Here is a 27,506-nt window from a genome sequence, read left to right on the forward strand (position 1 = left end):
GTAGGCATCAAGTAGTCACGCTCCAAACTGGCGAGTCGCCCTCATCACGTTTTCTGTCACAGGCACCAAAACTGCCAGCCAGCGCCGTCTGACCGAAAAGCACGCTCACGGTCCCCCGGAGGAACGTGGTGGCAAACCACACAGGACCACCTCGCAGCCACACCAGCAGCAGTACCAGCGCCGACACCCGGCGCCGACGTCCATCTCCATGGAGGAGCAGAGAATCTTTCAGTCCCTGGACCGGCTCAACTGCCAGCTGTCTCGCAAAGGTGGCTTGCATTGACCCAGCATCTGGACACAAGTCAATCTGCCAGCCCAACATGGTCGCCGTATATAGCACTTCACTTGCAGGTGAAATGGGCTCCGCTACCTTGGAACCAAGTGTGCCTTATGAAAGAACATGCACAACCAGTAAGGCAAGCATACAGTAAGCATAATTACATTGAATTTCGCACTAACTTTGCAAGTTTAGTCATTCAGTAGCAATGAGGATCATCACTCACAAAAAAAGAAAATTGGATTTACTGGATTCACACTGCAGGTCCAAGTGCCTGATTCCAATAAATGCACACTTGCATCATACTTTACTTGGGGCTTCAGTTATGGTGGAAGGAATTAGGAACTGTTCCAAACAGCAGTCAGTGTTAGGACAAAAGCCTCAGGCTTTTTTTTTTTTTTTTTAGAAAGCAAAAATAATGTCAGGAAAGGCCAACTAGAACATCTGACCTTTATTTGGGGTTAACCAGAGACAAATGGTGGCAGGTGTGCTTCCTTTCTGTTAACATGAGTTTGAACGTGATTGGTTCATTCTGAACACAGCTGGGGCTGCTCCATTATGAAGAAAATATGAATCGAGATTAATTTGGTAATAATTGAAATCACGATGAGGACAATCATTAGTTTTTTGGTACAAAACAAGAAAAATGTCAATCTAAAAAAATATTAAGACAAATACATTTATTTGAAACACTATAATTATGCAAGTTCCTTTTGGACCAAACTAAATAGTCGTTTAAAAAAAAATTGCAAATATATACATTTAAACGACTCAAAATTAGTATTGATATTTATTAAATTTTGTTTACGATTATGCCATTTCCAATTTAGTCTGCATTTCACGCTTATCCCAGTTGTGTCACTCACTCGGGTGCAAAAATGGGAATTGCGTCACTTGAACCTAACTGTGTGAATCCAGCCTTATTTAGTGTTTTGACCTTTGACACCAGCTACCTCTGACAATCTTGCTTTGACATGCTACATTGTGGAAAACTGGGAAATTGGACATTTCCTATGGCCGACCAGGAAAAGTGCATTGGAATACAGCTCAATGTTGGAGTGCCTTGGGTCAAACAGACGGCACAGAGACATACCAAAAGACTATGAAGGACAATGGATGATCTATAACTATAAATACCGGCAGTTATTGCCTATTTGTAGGGAATACAGACTGTGGCCTGCTGAGTAGTACAAAGGCACCCCTAAAAATAATCAGAATTGCTTTTATTTATTGCATAAATATACCACAAACTTTGAGCCCAAAAATCTTAACACCATTTAATGTTTTTTTTTTAATAAATGCATTGTTACAGATACATGCACTCTTCAATGAAAACTCTCACTAACAACCAAGACATACAGTAAGTGACCCGAGCTCACTTCATAATATGCAAGTTTGACAAAGTATTATACTGCCTCCTGGTGGTCAAGGCGGGTACACCAGAAGGAGCAGCACAATGAATTGGATTGTCACATTCATTCTGGTGCATAAAGCGTTTAATTCCTTATGTTCTATTTAATGTTTTGTTTAAAATTTAAACCACTATATTTTTTATAAAGTCCATATTAAAACAAAATCAGTAGTTTAGTTTTTGGTGTGCGTAAAAAAACAGGTGAATTTGTTACATTTGTCATTACTGTGATGTGATAACAATTAGACTGTAAAAAAAAAATGGGGAGTAAAATTTACTTGAAAAAATGTAAAAAAAAAATTCACTCAGAAATTGTAAGTAGAATTGTTGGTACATTGAAGTCATTACATTCAGCCTGGGCAGACAGACATGCTACCACCTGAGCCATGCCACTCGTGCTTTTTGCAACTATACTGCATTGCTGGTGTGTCCAAAACGAGACCAAAATCTCTTGGAGGTACGAGGATTCCACCTGACTCCAGCAATATGCTAACATACAGATGTAGTGGCATGGCTCAGGTGGTAGAGTGGCTGTCACCCAAGCTGAAGGTCATGAGTTCGTTCCTCATCGCTTCCAGTTTTTTTTTGTTTGTTTTTTTACTAAACTCGTAAAATGTACTTGAAACTCTCCATGTAAAAGTTACTTAGAATTTCTGAGTGAAAAACTTTACTAGGTTTTTCAAGTAAATATTACTTCTTTTTTTTTTTACATAATTTTTTTTTTTATAGTGTATTTTGTTTTTTGTTTTTGCAAATGCCCTACCCAGCATAGCAGAATGGCGACTGTTTTTGGTGAGTACTTTCTCAACTTTTTATACTTTGCTGAATAGGATAACCAAAAGTATTTCTGATACAATTCTTCTTCTGGGAGCTTGGAAGTGGATGGGGGTTCGAGCTTTACCAGCCACTTACCGGGGGTTTACTTTGCTACTCCTCTAACATGTCTTGTTTTGCCCTTTTGTCGGCCTGCTCAGACTTGCTCCAACAAAATAGGTGGAGGAAGCCCACCTTAAGAAGTGTCAAAGGCTCCTCTCCATATTGATGACAGTCTTTTTCAACTGCTTCGCACGGGTGTGTGCAATATTCCAAATCCCGTCCAAAAACCTCATCACTTTATTTCCACTTTCTCGAAAGTGATTCAGTAGCACATAATAGCACATTTGTTGAACTGTGCTCTATATCGCTGACAGGAGGTGATGAGCTTTCGTGACATTTAAGCCCTGGGCCGGGACAACACCCAAGAAAGACAGACGGAAAATAAGGGAAGACGTTTCCACTCGGTTGCAAGTTGCAGCTTGTGTGCCATCGGGGCCTTAATCTCCAGCGTTTTGTCACAGTCCATTTGAAGACTTCCTTAAAAAAAATGCTTGTAAAGAAGGTAAGATTTAAGTACAGTCTGCTACTAAGTGGACATAATATAAGTATTGCGCAATTTGTTTCCACTCACTAGTGACAACATTAAGAAGATCCAACACAAACAAATAGTTTATTTAGCAATATGTTATTAATGTGGTTATAGTTTTCAGTGGTGCACATATGCTGATTTATCATGTTTGGCTTGCGTTGACTGGTTATGTCACGGCCAGAATATTAGGGACACCCTCAATACCATAAACGAGGTCTGATTTTGAGAGCGAGGCAATACTTTTATTTAATTTAGCCTGAAAGAACAAGATTAAGTGCAATTTCTGCAGAAATTGTGTGGGAATGCTAATAGCTGAATGCTAAGATGAATGCTTATGAAGCAAATTGACAGATAAATTATGTGAAAATTGTAGTTTAAAGATAAATTAATAAAAAGAACACTTGAACCCGGAAGGCGTGAATTTTTTAAGTTGAAATTTATATGGAAAAGTGTTATCTGAAAGTATCCTCAATTCATTTAGATGGAAAAGTGGAACTAATGATATCCAATGGAAAAATGGAAAAAATATATCACTCAATAGCGCCACCTAGGCATGCAATACCCTCAATTTAGATGAAAACGTGCGCACACCAAAACCACTCAATAGCGCCACCTAGGCATGCAGTACCCTCTATTAATTTAGATGGAAAAGTGGAACTGATGATATCCAATTGAAAAATACCCCCAAAAAATCCACTCAATAGCTTTCAGCATTCCCACAATAATGGGGGACTCATTCAAAAGAATCTGTGAATATGTGAAAGGCCTGCTAGTAATAATAAATAATAATAATAATAATAATTGAAGGTTCAGGCTATGTTTTCTTGCAAAATGCATATCTCTAAAACTATTTTTTAAGGATCTTACTGTAGTGTCACTAGAAACTAGTCTAAATCATCCATCGATGTGAATATATATATTATATTAATTATATTATTATAATGATAATTATACATATATATATATATATATATATATTATATATATATATATATATATATATATATATATATATATATATATATTTTTTTTTTATAATTTTAAAATACTGTTTTTATTTACCCAAATATTTTAGAGCTGTAATTTTGATAACATGACACATTGATATTTTTGCACACGGTTATCATACAGTTAGAATCTAATATGGGCCCCTGCCTAGGCAAGAAGTTTCGAAAATGTATTAATAGATTACGTAAGTGTACCTAATGTAATGGACAGTAATACAGATGTTAAACTGTAGGGGGCACCCAATCTCCCCTTTGTGCTGTTGCCAGATCCATCCCATAATACTATCACACCAGGCAGTGTAACACAAGTGACCCATAGATTGATTGACAGTAATGCAGCTTGAGCACATGTGAGGACATTGGAGGACAGCACATAGCCTAAAATGGAGGAGTTGGGGGGGAGGGGGGCAGATGCCTGAAAAGATGTTGTGCAAACATGAGACCACCTCCAAGTGGGTGGTCCGCTAGCACCACTGCAGACTGTCCCTTTACTGTGTCCTCGTGCGTTACAGTGATGACCACAAACAAGGTGGCCGCTTTTTAAATGCGTGCGGATTTTAGTACGTTCACAACGCACAATGAGTGCTATGTCATCAACAACAACAAAAACACTTTTTGCACTCCTCCACATTGTTTTACAAAGATCCAATTGAGAACATATAACAATGAATACGCCCTTTTAGAACACGCACACACAAAAATGAGCATGTGATTGGTGGCCCAAGCCCTTAATCTGCTTTACATTGTTTCGGGCCTTTTAATAGGGCTCCATCATAATCATTCATTCACAGAGATGTATGGGAAACAGAGCCTGCACGTCCACAGACAGTGGATCTTGACAAAATGATTTCTCAATGGAAGAGGGGTCTCATTAGCATGACAATTGTGGGAACTGCATGGATCTACTTTTCATGAAAGACTGTAAAAAAAAAAAAAAAAAAGGAGAGAAGAGAAATAGTGCCATTATGTGTCATGCGTGAGAGCAAAAGGGGAAAAAGTGGGGAGGAAGGGATATTCTAGAATGTAATATTTTGTACACCATGACACGTGAATGATAGCTTTACTAAATAAATGGATTGACACTGTTCAAGACTGATTAATGTGACAATATAGTTTGGTAGAGTTTGTCAAACTGGCACCCAGGGACACCCTAGGGGGAATAAATTATGATGTCATTTCATTTTAAAAAGCGCATGCGTGTGTATGGAGCCAATAAAACAAAACAAAAAACAATTACTCCTCCCTACTTCAGTTATGGGCCCAAAAAAATTAAGAACAAAATGTATTATTTTTTTCTTTAGTAGCAGTTGGCTTTAGCTCCTAGTGCTAGCTAGCTAGCACCCTAGCGAGCTCCCATGATGCTCGTTTACCTGCTAAGGAGCTAGCTAGCTAGCCAAAGCCAAACTGGCGCAGGGTTTTTACTTTCTGGACATGGATTTGCCACCTCTGTTTAGAACACAATTTCATCAAGAATGTATTTATTTAGAACCAGAGGTGGCAAATACAGGTTCAGAAAGTAATCATGGGAGCTAGCTAGCTCCATAGCTCGCTCCCATGATGCTTGTCTACCTGCTAAGGAGCTAGCTAGCTAGCTAGCATCAATAGCTAAAGCCAAACTGGCGCAGGGTTTTTACTTTCTGGACCTGGATTTGCCACCTAGGTAGTGCGCAAAAGCTACGACTTGACTGAACTTTTTTGCTATACAGTATATAGCAACTTTTCCGACCCTCTAAACAAGTTAATTTTTTAATTTTTTAAAGAGACTAGAAAAATGACCGCAGTGGTCCTAATGCTAGCAACAGTTTTATTTCCTGCACGGTGAAATGAAACAACAGTTCGCAAATCTACACTTATATATACTTTACTTATTGGTTGTATTATAAGTCATCATAAGGTATCATTATACATGATTGTCAATAATATTATATTTATATTAGTGCTGTCAATAAAAATGTTCAACTTATTAATCACACAATATTCCATAATTAATCGTGATCAATCGCTATTTAATCGCATGTTTCTCCTACTATGTTCTATAAAGCTTGTAACATATTTATTTACTTGAGTGAATTATTGGACATGACGTAAAATCATTTGCTCTTAAAATGCCCGAAAACAGCTGGGATAGGCTCCAGCACGCCTGTGATCCTCGTGAGGATAACCATTTCAGACCATGGATGGATGATCCGCCAAAGACATACAACTAACCTGCTATTTTGAATTATTCGACAAGCATCTCTTTTTATTTAATTTAATATATATATATATATATATATATATATATATATATATATATATATATATATATATATATATATATATATATATATATATCAAACATAAGAAAATGTCCCTTCAACTTATAACAATTTATAAATGCCACAAATGAAATGTATGTTGAGAATGAACCAAACACGACACATGTCGCGCCCCCGCGCACATTTGGGTGTGTTGGTGCGACACTTTGCAAATGGGCCACATGTCGCTGTTGTTTCACCCGCAGGAGGTCCTCCCGGGTGGCTCCATCGGGCACCGGACATAACAACTGTTTTTATAATAATGATGTCATTCTTGTGTGTGTGTGGCCCCAAAATTTTACCAAAATTGCCATTTTGGGGGATTAAATAACAAAGTAGATCTGCATGACTTTTATTCTGCTTTAATTTCCCCATTCAACATAAAATTCATATATATATATACTGTATGGACGTACAGGTAAGCATTGTTACTTATTACGAAATAAATGGCACTTGATTAAGATGCTAGTAGGTGAAGTTAACAAAATATTAATATGAACTATAAGCATGCTAATTATTATTTTTTAACGGAATAAACTGGCAATTCAGTAAAACCAACTATTGCAAATTAAAGAATTGCATCCTGCAAAACAGGATAATACAAATGAAATGTACTCAAAACTAAACAAAAATAAACTATAAAGATTGTTATTAATTTGAAACAAGTCCTAAACACTTGAATAAGATTGATTGCAAATAGATGAGAAGAATGCCTGATTAATTAATTAAAAATAAGTTAACTAGCAATACCACTTAAATGAACTATTGTGAATTGTAAAAGTTCATGCCAGATAGAACGTGTTTTTTTTATATAGAAGATATCACAAGTGAAATGATCTCTGTATTAAAATGAACTATAAGCAATATATTTTATTAATTTGAAAAGAAAGCACATTTGAATACATAACTAAATTGTAAGGGTTCGTGCCAAATACAATATAATCCAAATGTATTAATTTTGCATTACAATAGACTATAAGTGTCTGTGCTTCTTATTATCTTAACATAAATCTCACAAAACTATTGTAAATTGTAAGAGCTCATGCCGAGTGGACTATAATCCAAACATATTAACTCTCTATTAAAATCTACACGTTTTTGTCCCTATACACTTGAATCAGCAATTGTAACTTTTAAGACTTTACTCCAAACAGACTGTAATTCAAATGGATTAACCCTATTACATTTTCCTATTGGTATTAGTGTAAACGAGTGTCAATACACTTGAATAACTGATTGTTAATTGTAAGAGCTAATGCCAAATCGACTACAATTCAAACAACTCAACGCTTTTCAAATGGACTATATTCATGCAAATTAAGTTTAGCATATGTAAAGAGTCAATACACTTGAATAGACTATTAGATCTCGTTAATTTAATATTAAAACTGACAATTCACGCTTATTAATTTAATCTATGCAAAGTATCAATACATTCGAATAAACTTGTAAATTGTAAAGAGTTAATGCCAATTATTTTCTTTTTTTTATTAAATCTGTTTAAATAACTCCATATGAAAATGCATGCAGATTATTAGATGAACATAAGTAAAGTTTTGTAAGTGTTTTGTAAGCACCCCCCCCCCCCCCCCAAAAGCTTGTACCTTTAAAGGCTCCTGTCCCGCACGGAGGCTAGCCCCGCCTCCGGAGCAGCCGTCCCATGAGTCATAAACTTTCATGTCCTGCCCAAAGTTTAGACTCGACTGGGGCGAAACTTTTTTTTTTTTTTCTTCTCCCTCTCTCTCCCTCTTCCAAAGTGAGCAGCGGAGATTTGTTCTGCCAGCAACGAGCGGGCTCTATTCTTGCCCAAACTACAACATTTCGAACTCGTTGGGAAAGGTTTTGCGTGTGTGTCGACATTTTGTTTTGAGTGGAAAAGTTTTGGATCGGGACGACAGCAAGCGCTTCAGAAATGCGCTTTGTTGCCTTCTGGAGAATGCCCACAAGAAACAACCGCAAAACGTCAACTATGTGTGCACACTTCGACAGCTAACAAAACTTTTTCGTTGGGGGGGAAAGTTTAGGATGAGCCGGGACAACTTTTACTGAGCAGCGTCGAAAGTTTTTTTTTTTTTTTTTGGGTGCACATTTCCTGCTGCGTAAAAATCCAAGGAAAACGAGCTTGGGATTTGATTTTTTCATTTTTTTCCCCGGGGGTTGTTTTTTTTCGCTCGGCAGACTTTTTCGGGACAATGGATCCGAGCCAGCACAACCCTCCGGCTGGACACCAGATCGTCCACGTCCGGGGCGACTCGGAGACCGACCTGGAGGCTCTCTTCAACGCCGTGATGAACCCCAAAAATACCATCGTGCCCCCCTCGTTGCCCATGAGGATGAGGAAGCTGCCCGACTCCTTCTTCAAGCCGCCCGAACCCAAGTCCCACTCCAGACAAGTAAGTCGTCCGCACCCGCGGGGGCCTCCGAGGCTCGGCTCGGCTCGGTTGTCGGCTCCGACCCAGGCAGCAGGCCTGTCCTGGTGAGAAGGGGGGAGCCACTTCCTCTCAGCCCATCTTTTCCCCTCCTCACTTGTAATACTCTCAAAAGTGGTAACACAGCACCTAAAACCAATGTAACTGTTTATGTCTTTTAAATGTCAGTGAGGCTGAGCTGCGTTGAATTCATGACAGCGAATTGTCAGATTGTGTGGTGATGATGGAAATGTTGGAATTTGGTTAACTTGACAGAAAGCTGATGTTTTGTCAAGTCCACTTTGCAGGCCAGCAATTCCATTTTTGCCCTATTTGTGCCTCTTTTCCTCCCCCACCCTCATCTCATACCCACAACTGTTGCTGCTCCCCTTTGGAAGTTGGCTAGCCAGTGCGCATGCGTTAGCAACCCCCCCAAACCCAACCCCCTCCCCCCCTCCCTCCCTCCCTCCCTCCCTGCCTGCCTCCTTCTGCATCCCTTTCAGTCTGCAACCCCCCCTTCCCTTCCTTTCCTTTTCTTCCAGGGCCTACTACAAGCTTGCCTCCACACGCACAGCTTCCGAACATAGATATAAAGTTGCAATTACAACATAAAGAATGTTACCGCCGCTGTTTTGTCGCATTTTAAAAATAGAGATATGCTGCTAGGAGGTCATTTACGTCCCATCAATGTACAATCTGTAACCGTTTTTGTGCTAAATCAAAATGTGGTTCTTGGTAGGACTGAAAGAATCTCAATTAAAAGAACAGACGTGTTTTCTGTTTTTATGGACGAATTTTGGCGCCCGAAAGTATCACACATATGGCTACTTATTGAATTGCGAAACTGGTCCATGGCCAAAAAGGTAGCATTATCTTCCAATCTGCCTGCTGTCACTAGGCATAGATACTAGATAAACAAAGATGCATTGTTTGGGTTAAAAAAGAGCATTGCTGAGGCATCATCTGGTGATATTTTGGGGCCAAGATACCGTCGAAGTGAGTTGAGGAGCTTCATTGAGACAAAAAAAAAAACAGTTATTTGACGCCATCTTGTGGCACCTATAGAAAATTAAAGTACAACTTTTTCATTGGGGTGTCAATTACTTGCGGATTTTCACTATTCGTGGGGACTGTAAATCAATATTTTTATGACCAATTAAGCAAAATAGCCTTAAGACCGTTGAGACAGAACTCACCGAAGAGGAACATTATGTTGTCATGTCTATGTTTACGCAGCCATGACAGCTTTGCACATTCAGATAATTAGATGCACGGTGACTTCATCGCAACCGTGACAGTTGCTTTCAACACAAGGGACACGGAGCAGAGAGCTTCCATTTAACGCTACTCAAACTCTGTACTTATGTATAAATGCTACTGTACTGGTTCAACTCCTGTTCCTAATTAAAGTGAAAAAAAAGAATACAGATTGACAGGAGGTCGATAGGACGGATATCAGTGCTCAAATATAAGGAAAAAAAGTAATGTGTGTATATATAAAGTACAGATACCTGAAAAATTTGCTGGTTTTTAAAGATTTATTAATAATAGGAGAAAACAACTTTTGAATGGATGTCCATTGGAGTGGACATTTTTAACGTAAAGGGGGTTAAAAAATTAAATGCAAATGTATTTATCTTAAAAATGTATGTTTTATGTTGTGTTTCTGTAAAAACCTTTGTGACAGCTAAGGCTGTTTGAAAGCGCTATATAAATAAAGATAACTTAAAAGTTAAATGCAGCTGAGCTGTAACTAAGTAGTAATTCTTTCATGTACCACTAGAGGGAGCCTACATCCCCACTAGTGGTACACATACGACACTGTTAATTAAGAATGACCGCATTGGAGGAAACATAAAATCGTACCTTAAACTCACATGTCTTATTTTTGTCTCCCTTCACAGGCGAGCACGGACGTGGGCACCGGCGGCACGCTGACTCCGCACCACGTGCGCGCCCACTCGTCGCCCGCCTCCCTGCAAATGGGCGCCGTCTCCGGGGGCTCCCTGTCCGGCATGCCGCCGGCGGGCGCCTCCCCCCAGCACCTGCGCCAGTCGTCGTACGAGATCCCCGACGACGTGCCGCTGCCACCGGGGTGGGAGATGGCCAAGACCGCCTCGGGCCAGAGATACTTCCTCAAGTAAGGGCGTCAACTCTCTGCTCGCCGCCTTTTACCTGGAAAGGTTTTAATGCAATTAGTCGCCTTGAGGACATTTTTCTGCACTGACAACATTGAATAATGACAGTCCCCTTTTTCAATACAATAACTTTAAGATCAATAAAAATGATACATGCTCATTAAATGGATACATTTTAGAAGATTAAAACCCTAAAGGCAAAATGTTTTTATAGAAACAAACTTAAATACTTTTTCACTGTCACTGGCGTTTATGAATTATGTCATCTGTCACAATCTTATTGACTTTTAATTGGCTCAAAGTTCAAGTAGGGAGGAGTACCGGTAATTGGATTAGTATGTTCATTGTTTGTCACTCCTTGTGTGTAGGTGTGCGTTTCTTTAATAAGACATAATCCATAGCAATTTTTTTTCATATTAATTGTATAAACTATTGACAACATAACTCCCAAATTTCAAACACGTGTTGTCATTCAGAGCAGTTATTAGTAGAAAATAATCAAGAAAAGCTATTGTGATTATTTTCCGTTCAAGGTTCCGAGGTTACAAATGTGCGTTCATGTGGCACAAAAAAACACGCTCAGTTACTGTGATACTTTGTTTTTCATTTGATTGGTGATCGTATATGTACTGTATGCCTTTGAAGTGTTTTTTCACGCCAATATTTACAGTAGTTATGAGTTTATTCATACTGATTTACACGGGACGAAACTCGTATACGGTTTGCTCTGGTTTTCTCAGTTTTAAATTTAAAATAAATAATAATAATAAATCATGTCAACACATAGTCATTAAAACCTCAGCAGCTGACGGTACTGGAAGCATTTATTTCAAAAGATGTGTGTCGGACCGGCGGCCATCTTACGTTGCCACTCGCTAAGGCCGCCTAACTTGAATTCATTGATTTCTTTGCAGCTTTTCCACGTTATTTTCTGTCTATATGGCAAAAATGCCACTGATAAGACTGGGAGAGGCGCTACATGCACATTTCATCTCTAAGAATGCGATTACGCGGTCTGAGGCGCAGAAGTTCGGCTGCATTTGTTCGGCAACTGCAGTAGGTCAAGATAAGAAAGAAGTGCCCCGAAAGACATAACGTCCGCTCATCACTGATTGGTTCTTTCCACTGTCTGTTTGGTCACCTCGTAATCTTGTCAAGTAATACGGTTTGAATTGACACATACCAAGTCTTTGAAAAATGTAAGGGTTTTTGGTTGCGAAATCAAAGCCGCTGTACATTATGCTGATGGACGTTTGCAGGCCAGCTACAGCGCACAATGGCGGACAGTCCTCCCAAACGCAGGCAACTGCAGGTTATTACATTTAGCGAGCAAACAAGACGAGTCTTTAGCGGGCCGTATGTAGCGTTCCTCAAGTTTCGCTGGGGAGACAAAAGGTCCACTGTGGTGGCCTCGGCAGACAACTCAGCGCCATCTGCTAACCTGCGAATCTGGATGCCACTTGCTGTCCCAAAGGTAGCAAATAGCGTCAAGCTTCAAGCTTCTCAGTTAGCTTTTCACCAATTAGGGCAAAAAAACAAAAAAAAAAGCCTATGAGAGTAAAAGTCATATAACCTTATGAGAATTTTACGATGTTAAAGTTTTATATTTTAAAGAAAAAAAAATATTTGGATAGTTATTTTTGGGGTTTAAAGTAAAAATAGATATATATTCAAAAAAAAATTGTACGCGTCCCCCACTCGTCGAAATACAGCATCATGGCTGACCTGTTTGCTGGGTTTGGTCACATGATGTTCTCCAGTTGAGCCATTAGGCACTGTGATGTCATTTTCAGTCGACAGCAAGTGGCAAAATGGCCGGATGGTGGCTTTTGCTGCTTATTTCATGTTCGACAAGTGTACTATTAATTCGAATGCTTTGTTTAGACAAGTGGGTGTGCATAGAACATATTGTAAGGAACATTTTTGACTTGACTTCCCTTTAAACAAGAATAACATCTGTTATTTTCAAGATGTCATATTTTGAGGAAAAAGTTGGATATTACAAATATACATTTTTTCATGTTTTTATTAAAGTCAAATAAGTACAAAAAAGTATGGCATTCTCAAAAAAATTATGTTTTGAGAGAAAAGTCACATATTGTAAAACTAGTTGTGTATAAACTAGTTATACAATATATAGTTATATAAGATAAAATTATCATATTTTATAGATAAACAGTTGCATTTTTTTCAAGATCAAAGTCAAAATATTACAAGAATAACTTTTATTTTTTTTACATAAAATATTTCCAAGATTGAAGTCATAACCTTATATTTTTTATAATTTAAAAAAAAAGTATATATTTTTAAGGTAAAAATCAGATTATTATTTTTTTCAGATTTAAGTTGTAAATTTGATGATCAATAATGAAATGCTCAGTATTTTTGGCACATCATCCTCAGAATATCAAAATTAGCACGTTAAAGAAAGTAAACTATAATCTCAAAAACGTTTTTTCCTCCAAAATAAACTACTTGGCTCTCGTTATACATTCATCTTTTAATTCATCTTTTCTTTTTTTAGGCTGGGCCTAAAACTCCTTAGACCCTTTGTGATGATGCCCCTTAAAGGGTGTCAGTTCTAACGCCAGTGACCTCCCGCTTTGCCGTTATTACATAATCATTCTGGAACAGCTCATTTTGACGCCGGAGGTCGGCCCTTCTCGTCTCTAGTGCAACAAATTCAACAAAAAAGCGACTGCGCATACACCATCCATTCCGATTTACTTGGGATCAAAAAAGAGATTTCGCTGCCAGATGTTGAAAGGTTCCACATCTGGGCCACATCTGTAGCCTTTCAAAGAAGTGTGTGTGTGTGTGTGTGTGTTTGTGTCTGTGTGTGTTTAGGATTGGAGGGCGGGGTGTTTGTAGATTCTCCCACGATGGCTGTCGTTGTTCAGAAACGGATAATTATTCAATTTGGTGAGATAAATTAAGGCTTCAGTTGAGTAAAAGACAGTTGCGTGTACTTGAAGCTATTTTACGGCGTTATGGGTTTTAACTCTCTGGCTGGGATTAGATTTTGCGCACGTTCTTTTCATGTGGAATCGTATGTCTGCTGGCTGACTGGAAGAACGCCAAAAAATGCCATTTAAAGAGGCCTCTGCGATAGTAAAACAACAAAAGTAGAATCAAAACATTAAAGACAGAAAATCACAAATCACAGCGCCCACATTCAATCTGGAAGTTCTCTTTTCCTGATTAGATTTTGGACTTTAAAAGACTTTGGAAAGGGGGACTTTTCTGGCTTTCAGTTGTTTGTGTGGTAAGCAAGTAAAAGAGACCTATAATGCAATTTTTAAATGTATAATTTAGAGCAGTTCTGAAGAATAGAAGTACAGTGGTACCTCAGAGTTTGAACATAATTTGTTCCTGCGAAGTGTTCAAAGTCAGAATTGTTCAACCGCCAAAACATTTTTTCCCATAGGAAATAATGTAAATTAAATTAATCCGTTCCCAAGCTCAGAAAATTCCTATTTTAATTTCTATTTATGTTTATTTTTTATTTTTTTATTATTATTATTATTATTTTTACATTTACAGTACAGTACAGTATTTAAACAATAAAAATACCTTGCCTTACCTGTTGTGGCGTAATGGCATCAGTGGATGAAAAATGCTATGTTAATGCTAGCTTTAGTTCAGTGCTGAGTTTATTTTACATTGGGCATATTGTTAGACTACTAAGCGGTCCTTGCGTGCGTTGTTTAACGTCAGGCACGTTGTTGAACAGCTAAGGGGGGTCCTCTTGCCAGTATTTACAGAAGTAGTCATGGTAGTTACAACTGCGCGTTAATCTCCTTCCTAATTCCACTGTGGTTCGTAGCACTGTATGTTTTTCTTTGCTGCCTCTGGCACTGTTGTCTTTCTTCGCTAAGGCTTCACTTGGCTCCCCGTTTTCAAGGTACGTTCGGCTTAGCTTGCTTTGCTTGGGTGTTCGAACTCCGAAAATGAGTTCAAACTCCGAGGCATTTTTGGGTTGAAGTCCGAGACGTTCAAACTCCGAGGTTCCACTGTAATCGTTACGGCAATTGATTCTAAAAAGATTTGTTATGACAAAATGAAAGCAACTTCCAAAATGCATTTGCTCCACTGAAACTATGTTTAAAGCACAGCGAAGAAAATTTTGTTGACTGGCAACCCCCTCAAATGTCATACAAGTGAAAGAAAATCGCACATCACAGCGCCGACATTCGATCTGGAGCACAGAAGGCCTTCGGCTGCTTGCTGCTGGAAAAGACACTCCCCTATTTATAAACAGGCCGACTCTGACACTAAAGTGTTGAGGCCGGGCAGCGAAGCCTGCAGAGGGAGTGTGTGGCGGCGAGGGATTGGGGGGAGACGATGGACAAACGGCACGTCGGCTCACGTTTCGCTCAGTTGTCTCCGCCGGCCGTATCTATCCGGGCTGGACCAGGAATTCCCTAGGCAGTTGTTTATGAGCACACTGTCGGACTGCGGCACGGTGGGTGATGGGCCTCCGTCATTGCGACCCCGCGGATGCCGACGGGGGCGTCAATAGAGAGCCGCCGCTCTGTGATGGACCCTCTTTTGTGTCAGCCCAGTTAAATGGCAGCCGTGTGGAGACGAGTAGAAAAGCGGGGGGGGGGGGGGGGGGGGGGGGACTTGCTTTTGTCCCAACACTGAAACCGTGATCTTTATTCACACCGTTGGCCTTCCTAAAATACAGGGGGTCCCGAAAACTGTACACACTCTTTGACTGGCCTTTGCTTATATTTTTGGCTCCTGTTTCAGGTTAAAGAATAACAAAAGTATAATTAACTTTTGGAGAAAGATATTTTGTCATAATAGTGCTACCAGTAATCCAACAAAACAATGCTGACGTAATTGTGGGCGAGCGAGTAGATCTGATATCTGATTGGTTAAAGAAAAACAGTCCAATCGCTTTTTTTTTTTAAATGTAGAGAATAGATTGTTGGGGATACATTAATGCGACTTCATGGAACAAATATTAGAAATTTGGTTATAAAAGTAGGTCAGTGCTTCTGATGATAATGTTTATTTGCTGTAAGGTAAGGATTCGCCACAAAATTCACGATCGCTTGAGATAAGAAATTGTCTCAGAATTTCTAATGAAATAGCCACCAATCACCAATGTTGTTGAATCGGTTGATCTGCTTTATCGGCTGTCTGTAGAAAATGGTGCTGACTAATATTTTCGTTTTGCCAATAAATGTTTGCTTCCCTATTTAGACTTGCATCTATTACCAAAACGACATAAATAAGTAAAGGCCAGTCAGAGGGTGTCCTTTTTTTTGTTTTTGTTTAGAGACAGCGGCAAAGCGGTTGAAGCTTCTTATTTTCTTTACACTGCATCCTAGTTTGTAATTAAAAAAATGACAGACGGATGGAGTTTGCCCAAATCAATATAGCAATAATTGGTAGCGAGGTCTCTGGGAGCAATTATGATGTGGATAGAGTTGCACAATTGTTGCATGAGAAAGAAAAACACCTCCAATTTAAAGAGTGCTCCAACGTCAACAAAGTCTGTTGACCTTTCCTCCTCTTTCTTCCAGCACTTAGCTGTGGCCTTTGATTTATGACAGCAGGGAGGTTGGGTCACCTTGCTTAGTGCTGGCTGACTGGGGGGGCTGTGGTTGGGTTAAGGGTGGTGGGGCTCGGGGGGTGTAGGGGCAGGGTCATAAACTAATGAAGGTTTCTAATTTAGACACACCCGCCAACTAGGAGGGGTAATCACTGTTTCCGGACGCTTATTAAATGCAGCTTTCAATGAGCTTTTAGTCCGTGGGAAGTCAGCACTAAGCTGGGGTGGGGGTGGGGGGGTGTCCTTTGTGGGGGTGTGGGGGTGAGGGTAGTTATTGTCCGGCCTCAGGGGCAGGTAGAGCCATGCGTTGATGGCCGCTTGTCTTTTCCCAATTGGATTTTAAACACTTTGGATAGGGCGACCTTTCCCACGTCCAGTTGTTGTTTTAGCCCAAAAGTTAGATCAGAAGTGCAAGATAGCTTTTTCACTGTCTCATTTTCAGAAATAGCGAAATAATAAAATATTCACATTTAAATTGCGGGCAGCCACACCAGAGAACCAACTCTTTGTGCGTAAGTCGTTGAATAGTCAAATTTGCGCAACAAGTTTGAGGCAATAATTTCTGCTTCTAAATATTGCACCAAATCTACACATAGCCATCTCGTTCTGTCTATTCCGGAATGTTAACGAGGCCTTGTACTTGTACTTCTCTGAATTAAAACTAGCTCAGTGCACTCTGAGCTTGTAATTGGATTTCACTCCCGACCGTTGCGACCCCGCGGCTGCACAAATGGCGTTCGGGAAGACGGCGTCGTGAGCTCATTTGGACTAACTTTGTGTTTGACAAACTTTTGCTTTATTGACCACACACACAGACAGGACCCTTCCTGTTCCACCGGGGGGGCTGTCAGCTCAGCACACAAATGGGACTGTGAGAAAGTCGAGCTCCGTGTTTACCAAAGTCTTGATGTAACACCTCTGTCCCAGACATCAATGCTTCCACTGTCAGCTGAGGGCATCTCCGGCCTGGGAAGCGGGTCTCCTCAGGTGGGATCAGGGGTTAAACTTACCCAAAGAGCTTCACTTTGGCCGAAATCCCCATTGTCGATTGTTTTTGTTTTCAAAATACGTTCCCCACAGAAACAATTGAAATGAAATTAATCCAGATCAGTACTATTTTCAGCACATTTACAATACATAACCTCTAAAAATATTCATTTAAGTTGTATTCTGAGTTAATTCACGAGCCGTTTCAGTTCCGAGGGTCAAAAGGGTCTGAGATTGATTGGTGCGTAACTGCCTCACCAATGACTTACGTGCCATTAAAGAGGATCAAGGCCGAATCGTTTAAAGTTCTAAAGTGGCAACATTTTTAGAGTTGCTATGGCATTTTTCTTTGCTTGACAAACATAAGCTAACAGCTAAAAATCAAGCTGAAGTCACTACAAAACACTTATGGGCTTGACAAATCCAGGCTAAAAGCTCAAATTTAGGCTTATATTGCCAATACATTTGGTGCAGATTTATTTTTTATTTGTTTAAGGCTAAAGTAGCTATCTATTTAGGTCTTTCTTTGCTTGACAAATTAGACTATTGCTAAGTCGAGCCAAAGTATCTATTAAAATAGCTCTTAGCTTGACAAATCAAAAGTTGAAGCTTAACATTGCTAACAATATTGTTCTTGGCTTGACAAATTCAAGCTAGCAGCTAACATTCAAAACTACATTTCCTCAAATGGTTATTAGCTTGACAAATTCAAGCTAGCAGCTAACGTTCAAAACTACGTTTCCTCAAACGGTTATTAGCTTGACACATCCAAGTTTATAACTAAAATTTAAGCTTACATCGCCAACAAAATTGTTCTTTGCTTGAAGAACTCAAGCTAATGGCTAAAATTTAAGCTAAAGCTGCAATTCAAATAGTTCCTTCAGTCCTTGAGGCCCTCAACTGGCAGCCATTTTTAGAAACGTTATGTGTTTATGACGTGCGATTAAGTAACACCTTTTAAGCACCAGCCTATTAAGCTCACAAATACACATTTCTGGTGGGAGAAAAACAGCAGTGGTGCTAAAGCCACACATTCGCAGTCTTTAGCTGCGTCTTGTCGAAACAAACGCCTGTTCAAAGGGAAACTTAAAGCCACAATGGGGTCACAGAGGTTGCCCCAATAATCTCTCTTGATGATGTCCTGCTGATAGAAAGGCAACCAGGCATCCCCCAGCTAGACCAGAGTCTAGAGTGGTCATCCTCATCTTAGGGGCCTGATTACATCTGGCCCCCCTTGGTGAGCTCTTTAGGCACTGGCTTCAACCACCTTCTAGTATGTACCCCCATCCTGGGGGTAGCTCCTGACACCTCGGGAACCCCACTTCGAAGTGGAACACATTCAAGTCATTCAAGTTTCGGTTCTAGTCTAACTTTATGGTAGCACTTATTAATCTGTCTGTTCTCAGATCGGAAATTCAGATCAGGCGGATGCAAGATTTCGCGGTCCTTCTCCATGAAAAGTAACTCGGTGACTTTAGCCATTGTTTTGTACGCTTATGATTCTGTAGCTCTGAACAACAAGCCGCCTCCTCTTTCTCAGCAGGACATTATAAATAACACCCGCATAATAAACGCCACCTTGATAAGTGGGCCATCCGTCAAGGACATGTCAAGTGTTCGGGTGCATCTCGAGTCATCTTCTCTGGGCTCAGCTGCGCCACATGAGGCTTCGATGACAGCTCAAATGAACATTTTAACAACCATCCATTTTTGATAATAATTGAGCTGAAAATGTACTATAATAAAAAGAAGAAGAAAGAATGGGACGAGGTGGCCCATGGGTTAAAAATCATGACTTCACTTCATTCTCCTCGGCTGCTTCATCAACAACAAGCAGTCCTTTGAGTAGACGAAAATAGCACAACGCCGCCATCTCATCCGCTGCCTAAGCTAAGTCCGCTTAAACATGATTAATGTTGTATTTGTAGTATTTCCACAGCAAAATACCTCAACTTAGCCACAGATCATAGCATACAAAGTACAGTTTCAAAAGCATTTCAAAAACTTGTTGAAAGTTACTTGTCTGATTTCCTGATTCATCCTGATTTATATTTGTACATATTCAAATCTGTTTTTCAGACTGGCTTCAAGCTAAAATGCTGTCAAAAGAAGTTACCAAACTAATAACGGTTAAAACTAAAGTAAAACTATCTATTTAAATAAATCTTGGTTTGATAAATGAAGGCTACAAGTTGCAATAAAGTAGCTATCATAATAGTTCTTAGCTTAACAATTCAAAACTAAAACTTGAATTTGAATATTGCCACTTGCCAACATAATTGTTCATGGCTCATCAAATTAAAGCATGCTGCCAAAAGTCAAGCTTATTATGATAACATATTTGTTTTTGGAGCTAGCTGCCAAGCAAGTTGCAAACATGATAGTTCTTTACTTGATAAATCCTAGCCGCTATAAGTTAAGCTAAAGTAGCTAACAAAAGGGTTCTTGGTTTGACAAATTCAAGCTAAAAGATCAATTGTGTTAAGTTGCCGTGAAACAAGTTATTTGCTTGACAAATCAAGATAACAGCAACATTTCAAGCTAAAGCACATATCAAAATGGTTCTTAGCCTTGACAAAACGTAGCTAAAAGTTGATGAATCGAACAGCTAATATTCAAGCCAAAGTTGATTAGTTAGGCGGTATCCTGCCGTTTAGAGGTTTGCCCCCGGGGAAACAGAGGCCGGGGGAGGGTGCCAGCACCCCACCACAGGCGGGTAATGACAACACCAAGCAGTTGTGGCCGCGGTCCATGTTTGAGGATCATCAGCAATTCCTCACAGCAACTGGCGGGCCGCCCCCACCCGACAGTTGCCGTCACATTTTTTTTGTTTCATGTTTCGCACGCAGGAAGTGGCGTCCGGCTCGGGCCATATTGGGCTGGCTGAATGGATTATCTTTTAGTTTTACAGCCTGGTGATGAATTACCGGCCGCTTGTAATTCATTGATCCGCTCTCCGAGTTACTAAATGTTTCGAACACAGAGTACTGGTGAGGCGGAAAAGATTGGATTTTATCACTAACTTCTTTGATTATCAACTTTCTTTTCTTTTGTCCGACAAATATCTTGATTGCCTGATAGAAAAGTCAATAGGATGCCAAGAACGGCGCTTAAAACTGGTTGTCCTAACTTTTTCGGGCCTCATATAGAAAAATAGAAGGAAGAGGTGGACCACTTCACCTTGTGTTTATGAAACATGCTGAAACCAATTTAAATTGTTGTAGGTAAACATATGCTAAGAAGTTTAACATATTTGAAAAAAACAAACAAATGTTAATCTCAGTTGGGTGATACAGGAGGTGAGAAATCAAAAAGTCATTGGTTTTAGTATGCTAAATAATTGCCCAAACAAAAAATTGTGACTACATTTAACTTAAAAAAAGCAAAACGTATCTTGTAACAGTCCAATTTATATACAACATAACTTTTTCTCGTTGCCTTTTGGTGCAGGCCATGTTTAATTTTATGAGTAGACTATACGGCAGGCCAATAAAAAAAAAAAAGCGTGCAGTGGGCCCACATATGGCCCCCGAGCTAGACTTTGAATACCACTGATTTACATGGCGGAAAAGGGGAGGAAAAGAATGAAAAACATAAATATTTGTAGTTGCGGCCACTGGTGTACTCGGATCTGATCAAAGCCTCCCTTCCTTATCCCACTGCTTCTCTCCTATTCTCCTCCCCTTTATAATAAATGTCAGAGTTTCCATAGTGGGAAGGGAAGGTCAGGGCAGAGTGCGACGGGACCACAGCAACTCAGGCGGCCAATCGCTTTCCGAGGGGGGAAAAGCTTCCGTGGATGTTTTTTCCCCTTTTTCAGTTCTTTTCTCTATTTGAGAGTTGTATCTCCCCGCTCCCTGTGACCCCGCTTTCTCAAGGGGGGCCCCTCCAGTCTGAGCAGTTCCAGCTACTTTGCTTGCTTTGCTCTATGTGTGTGCGTGTGTGTGAGAGGGCCATGAGAGGGAGGAGGTCCGGGGTCGGGGATTTGGCAGTTCCTTTGATCAGTAAAGCATAAACAAGAGGGGGGCTTCAAAATGGGTTGCATTGTGCAGTGGAGGGTGGTTGGGGTTGGGGCTAGAGGAGGAGTGCTGAGTCAGGCCCTCTCGCTCTCTCTCACCCCCCCCCCCCCACCCCCCTCCGCCCGGGACGCCAGGCCTGATCGGCAGGTTGGGATTATGGCCGAGACTAAAGAGAAACCTAATAGTCAAACTTTAGCTGACATTTTTGCTTGAATTTGGCAAGACGGACTATTCTGATAGATGCTTTGGCTTAGCCGTTTGCTTGAATTTGTCACAGCGCAACCTTGGTTTTGCTTTAAGCTTGAATTCGCCAAACCAAGAACTATTGTCACAGTAACTTTAGCTTTAATTTTAGCTGTTAGCTTGATTTTGTCAAGCAAAGAACAATTAAGAATAATATGTCCAGCACGCCAACATTTTTAATCACAAATTTATCTTAAATTTTAGCTTTTTGCTTGAGTGTATTAAGATTGCGCATCAAAATAAAGTGACTGGCTAACTAATTTTGTGACCTATTCTCGCTTGACTTTTTGCTATTTGCTGAGTTTTTAGAAATCAATTAATTGTGTTGTTTTGTTGACAATTTGATCTTAAATTGTATCTTGAAACGTGGATTAATCCACCTAGAGCTTTGTGACAGGCTAAATTCCAACTAATGACTAAAATTCACGTTAAAATTGCCAACAAGATATTTGTTCTTGACTTAGAGAGAAAAAAAGAACAATAAATGCTTAAGCTGCTTTCAAACTACTTCTTACCTCGGATTTGCCAAGTTAAAAGATGACATTTAAGATCAAGTCTCTAACAAAATTGTTTTTGCTTTGACAAAATTCAAGCTAGCTGCACAATGTCAATGACAGATTTTAGCCTGGCTTAAATGACTTAGATTTGAACTACATTGCTATGAAAATAGTCCTTGGTTGAACAAATCCAGGCTAAATGCTAAACTACAGTAACAAAATGTCGGCTTGACAAATTCAACAAACAAAGTCAAGCTAAAGGAGGAGTGGTGAGTCAGGCCCCAGCAGCCGGTTGAGATTACAGCTAAAGATAATTCTTCCCCCAAAAATCCCAAACCAAGGCGCAAAATGTGACCACTGGGTGCTTGGCTAGTTAGTTGGAGGGCCACGTTGTAAACACACAAGTCGCGGCCCTCGCGTAAACAAACTGCTGGAATCCGCCGCCTGTTTTGCTTGAGCCGATAGACGTCTCTACAAAAAAAAAAAAAAACATGTGAATGGTGTGGGGTTTTATATCGTAGCTCAGTCTGCGCTTTTGTCAAGCAGGTGAAAGCTTTGTAAATGTGGCGCCAGATTGTTAAAGCCCCTGACACTCCACAGTGTCCGAGGGGGCTTCCAGGAAAGAAAAAAAAAAAAAGACCCCCTGCGTTGAGCCCTGGGACTGACCCTCCCTCAATAGAGAGGGTCCCGCTCGGGAGAGGAGGGCTTCCTGTATTAGCTTTCCATCTTAATCAAGCAACAAGTACCAACAAAGCACTAATTATCAATGCCTTCACAGAATGCGACACAATACCCCCCACCCATCCCAACCACGACACCCACCGCAATCCTCCCTAACCCCCCTCCGCTCCCCCTCGCTGCCAGGCAAAGAGGAGCCGTGAAATAGATGCAGCAGCATTGTTCCGCCCTTCACTTGTTGTTTTCAAAACTTCGAGACCGTCGCCTCACCTGAGGCCGCCAACGCCACGTAGTACCTCCACCAAGCACCGATGCCGACAGGTTTTGTTTTAGAGATGATCTTACTTTGAGGTGAAGTCATATCAACAAGTTTCTTTACAATAATATGTTCTTTGTGCTAGTCTAAAGACGTCATTCATGGAATATGAGTTAAGCAGCCAAATCCACCTGTTTGTGGCCATCTCAGGCAGCGGCCATTTTGCTGCTTGCTGTCGACTGAAAATGACATCACAGTGCCCAAGTGCTCAGGTAACGGCCAATTATGGCTTACCTGTTATCCGGGTTTGGTTATGTGACGTTCGCAACCTGAGCCCTGAGGCACGGTGATGTCATTTTCAGTGACATCAGTAATGATTGTAGTGAACAAAATGATTCTGGTTATTTGTATTAATACTGATCAAAATATATGTCAGGTTCAGGTACGTTCTCTAATGGGAGTGGCAGAAGTCAAAAAATATAATTTAAAATCTTTTTTTTTTTTTTTTTAATCTGTCAACATCTCCCAGAAAATGAATTCTTAAAACACAAAATTGTTGAATTCAGTATTAGAGGGAAATGTGATAAAATATTAAATACTAATAAATGTTCAACAAAACTACGAACACGTTTTGGGAAATATACGCAAATGTTAAAATATAATAATATTAGAAAAAAATACATTGTATTAGTTTGCAAAGAAATAAAAACATTTTACACAAAAAATGGGCATTTTTCTAAAGAGTTATACAAAATACAAAACTATTGAGCAAATACATAAATATTCAACAAAAAGGTACAACGATATTTTTCCTTTTTTTTCATGTTAGAATACTGAAACATTAAAAAAAAAAAAACGTGTTAAGTGTTGATACTTATTCAATTGCAATTGTTCAACAAAAATACAAACATATTTTAAAAAAAATACACACATTAAAAAAAAAATACTACACAGAATACAAAATGTTTGATGCAAAATGGTAATGAACTGGACAGATAGACAAACATAATACCCAAAAATAGACCTATTTGAAAATAATTATACACATTTTATAATACATTTTAGGCAAATATTAAAAAAATATGTAGATAATATTAGACAAAATTACATTAATATTGGAATAAAATACAAAATTATACAAAACAGATAAACAAAAAGCTAATATTAAGGCAAAAACATTAACCAAAAAAAAACAAGATTATTAAACTAAAAATAGAACAAATATTAGAATACAAAATATGTTATAACTATTTGAAAAAGTAGAAAAATATATACAATATTAGTAAAAAAAATAATACAAAAAATCCCCACTGTTGTTTGCTACAGTTAAAGATTTGACATGGCACCACCAGCAGTTAAGTAGCTGCCAGCAGCTTCTACTTAGCAGCAAAGACCGCCCGTTGCCATTTGTTGCCTCGGTCTCGTCAGAGCGCTCGCTTCTGACTGCAGAAACTGTCTCTTGCCACACTGTAAGTGTTTTCCCGCTGCCGATTTGCAGAGAATTCAAGGCAAACATGTTTTGCAGGTGTGTGTGTAAGCTGATTTTGGAAGCTTGCTTTATCGCTCCCATTGTTCAGTTGAAAGCTCTGCAACTGACTCATCAGTTCCTGCACGTCTGCTGCTTCACATCGGGCCGACCTCCGCTTTGAACTTTCCCCAAACTGATTGTCTTATCTTTCTTTGCAGCCACATTGATCAGACCACCACTTGGCAGGACCCCCGCAAGGCCCTGCTCCAGATGAACCAGGCACCCCCGCCCAGCTCCGTGCCGGTCCAGCAGCAGCAGAACCTGATGAACCCGGCCAGCGGTGTGTTTTCTTTTTTCCTCTCCATATTTTTGGCTTATTTTGATTTTGCAGAATATGCGTATTCAAGGCAAAATGTGCTTGCTCTTTGTCTGCCAAGACATTTCATCTTAACAGGCAGTTTTTGTGAAAGAGTATTTCACATGCATCAAGCACCCCCCCACCCCCACCCCCCTCTTTATCTAATCTTAATAAGCTATTATAAATTGTTTTTGAGATTTTTCTACTGCATATGAGTAAGCTTAGTTGAAAATGTGAAACAAAAGACGTAATTGGATGGATGGATGTTTAAATAAACTGCTTTAAAAACAGGCAAAAAGTAAGGAAGGAGGAATAGGGGAGACAATTGTAACATTGTGTGTGACCTTTGTGTTTCTAACTTGGAGCTCTTTTGACCTAAGGTGTTCAAACTGCTAGACAAGCTAGCTTCAATGAATTGTGTGGAAATGCTTGTGCAACACAAAAACAAAATACATGACGTCATCACGAGTACAAGGAGTGAAATGTCACAATTGACTAACACCTAGCAAGTTTGTTACAACTGTCCTTAGTGCATTAGTAATGAGCTTGCAACCGAAGCTAAATGTTGCTGATAGCAATTGCAAGTGTTATAACTTACTCTTGTCCACTGCCTCCCCTATATTGCATTAAGAAAGATGATCTGCCAATAGAATAGGTCCATTTTATGGAGGACCAAAACTGCCAAAATTAAAAATAAATAAATGACGAAATGAATAAAAGTGAAATTTCAAAATGGATATAAAAATATAATTTAAAAAAAATTAATACAAAAAATAAGTAGGAATGGAAGTAAAAACAACAAAATATATGTATATCCATAAATAAAATAGTAGAAGTAGAAAATAAAAAAATACATTAAAGAAATAAAACTAAATGTAAAAATAAATGTCGAAATAAATACAAAAATAAATATATAAATAGAATTAAATATCAATCAATAAATAAAAACGCTCTGCTCTCAAAATATTTATTTCATGCTGCAGATGCCTTGTCTGGTCGAAATGCTAGTCAAATGAGGGGGCGTGTCTTGAGTTGGGCACCACTGTTACTTTTATTTATTTATAGATCTATTGTTGCTTTTATACTTTTATTTATAGATATATTGTTGTTTTTATTTCCATTTATATCACATTTTTTAATTATATATTTTTTCATCTGTTTTTATTTTCACTTTTATTTATTTATTTATTTATTTATTTGGCCATTTATTTATTTTGGCAGTTTTGGTCCTCCATACAATTTGACTTTCTTTTCTTAAAACAATGAAACAAAAAAGCAAACATGTGCCAGAAAAAAAGTAAAGACATTTTTGAAATCAGTCAAAAATCCAGTTACTTATAAAGCCACTTCTGATTAAAATTTGCTGTTGCCCGTGTAATTTATCTTAAATGAAGTAATCCTCATTCATGACATTTTTCCTGTGCGGTTCCAATTTTGCACACATCTCCTTGCACTCGACTACTTCTGTGTAGGCACTTGTGTGCTACATGCTAGTCGCTACTCGCCAGCGAGGCTCGGCGTAGCTCGCTGGAGTCGACGCTGCTGGAATTTGCCTGGGGTGAGGTGAGACCAAGGTAGAACGTGACAGGTCCTGTCTGACATGTTTTTTTTTTCCGAGCGCCACGACTCCCAGATTACACATGAACTGTCAGCCATCATATCGCCACCTGCGTGTAAATCTGCTCTTGTTGACAGCTGGAAAAAGATTTAAGAGCCAGTCAGAGGTGACAAAATGACATTTGGTTCCTAGAGTAGTGTTTCCGGTTTAGGGCAACAATGTGCGTCAGAGCTGCAGTTTAAAATGTGTGTTTTAATAAGTTTCAAAGCATTTGAAAAAGGTATTTTTAAAGCTTAAATTACATTTAAAAATGTTTTTATATGGTCTCTCTATATTGCGTGGATTTCACCAGTTGCAGGGGAACACTGTACTAAAGGGAGAAAAAAAAACCTTTTAACTTGTAATTACCATTAGCTTGGTAATTGCGCGTGATTACGCCAAGATGCTATCGCTGGCGTTTTCTACTGCTAAGCAAAGGTTTGAGGTTTGCTTTTTGCGTCACAAGAATCTGCCCGCTGGTGACAGCAAGCGATGGCATGAAAGCAATCTGATAAGATGACTCCGGAGTTACAGAGTAACGTTAATGTAGATTTTTGCTTTTTTCTCAATTTAAAACTCTTCCCAGGTGTCTTAATAACATGTTTTGTGACATGTTAATAATGGCCTGTTTTGAGGGGGCGGTCCTGTCTCATATATTGCTTAACCTGTCCCCTTTAACTGCAAGGCCGGTGCAGAGGATGAGTTTCGTTACCGTGACGACTTGTTAAACCGAAAGTCGAAAAGAGTGCATGCACATGACACCACTGTAACAACAGTAAAACACCGATTGTATTTTCACTTGTGAAAGCGGCCCTTCATCGCCAAGCCACTAGATTGCATTTATCAATTAGAGTCTGGGGAAAAAAAGCGCTTTCAAACATCCCTAAATACAAG

At 39.4% G+C, this 27,506-nt stretch overlaps 2 protein-coding genes across 5 annotated transcripts in view; both read left to right on the top strand.

Moving 5' to 3' along the window:
* cep126 (centrosomal protein 126) overlaps nucleotides 1-1,766 on the top strand; it is an 18,350-nt gene extending 16,584 nt beyond the window's left edge. For all 4 annotated transcript variants that reach the window (XM_086079862.1, XM_086079864.1, XM_086079861.1 and 1 more), the window contains one exon: nucleotides 63-1,766. In XM_086079862.1, coding sequence (XP_085935988.1) covers nucleotides 63-283 — 221 coding nt within the window. In that variant the 3' untranslated portion in view covers nucleotides 284-1,766. The remainder of the gene's footprint in view (nucleotides 1-62) is intronic.
* Nucleotides 1,767-8,050: 6,284 nt separating this feature from the next.
* The window catches only part of yap1 (Yes1 associated transcriptional regulator), a 34,333-nt gene continuing 14,877 nt past the window's right edge, over nucleotides 8,051-27,506 (top strand). The window contains exons 1-3 of the mRNA XM_086081187.1: nucleotides 8,051-8,790; nucleotides 10,710-10,945; nucleotides 24,876-24,997. Coding sequence (XP_085937313.1) covers nucleotides 8,590-8,790; nucleotides 10,710-10,945; nucleotides 24,876-24,997 — 559 coding nt within the window. The 5' untranslated portion in view covers nucleotides 8,051-8,589. The remainder of the gene's footprint in view (nucleotides 8,791-10,709; nucleotides 10,946-24,875; nucleotides 24,998-27,506) is intronic.

This window comes from Leptonotus elevatus, chromosome 7, assembly GCF_054856555.1.
Source record: "Leptonotus elevatus isolate MCC_2025b chromosome 7, RoL_Lele_1.0, whole genome shotgun sequence".
NCBI classification, from domain to species: Eukaryota; Metazoa; Chordata; class Actinopteri; order Syngnathiformes; family Syngnathidae; genus Leptonotus; species Leptonotus elevatus.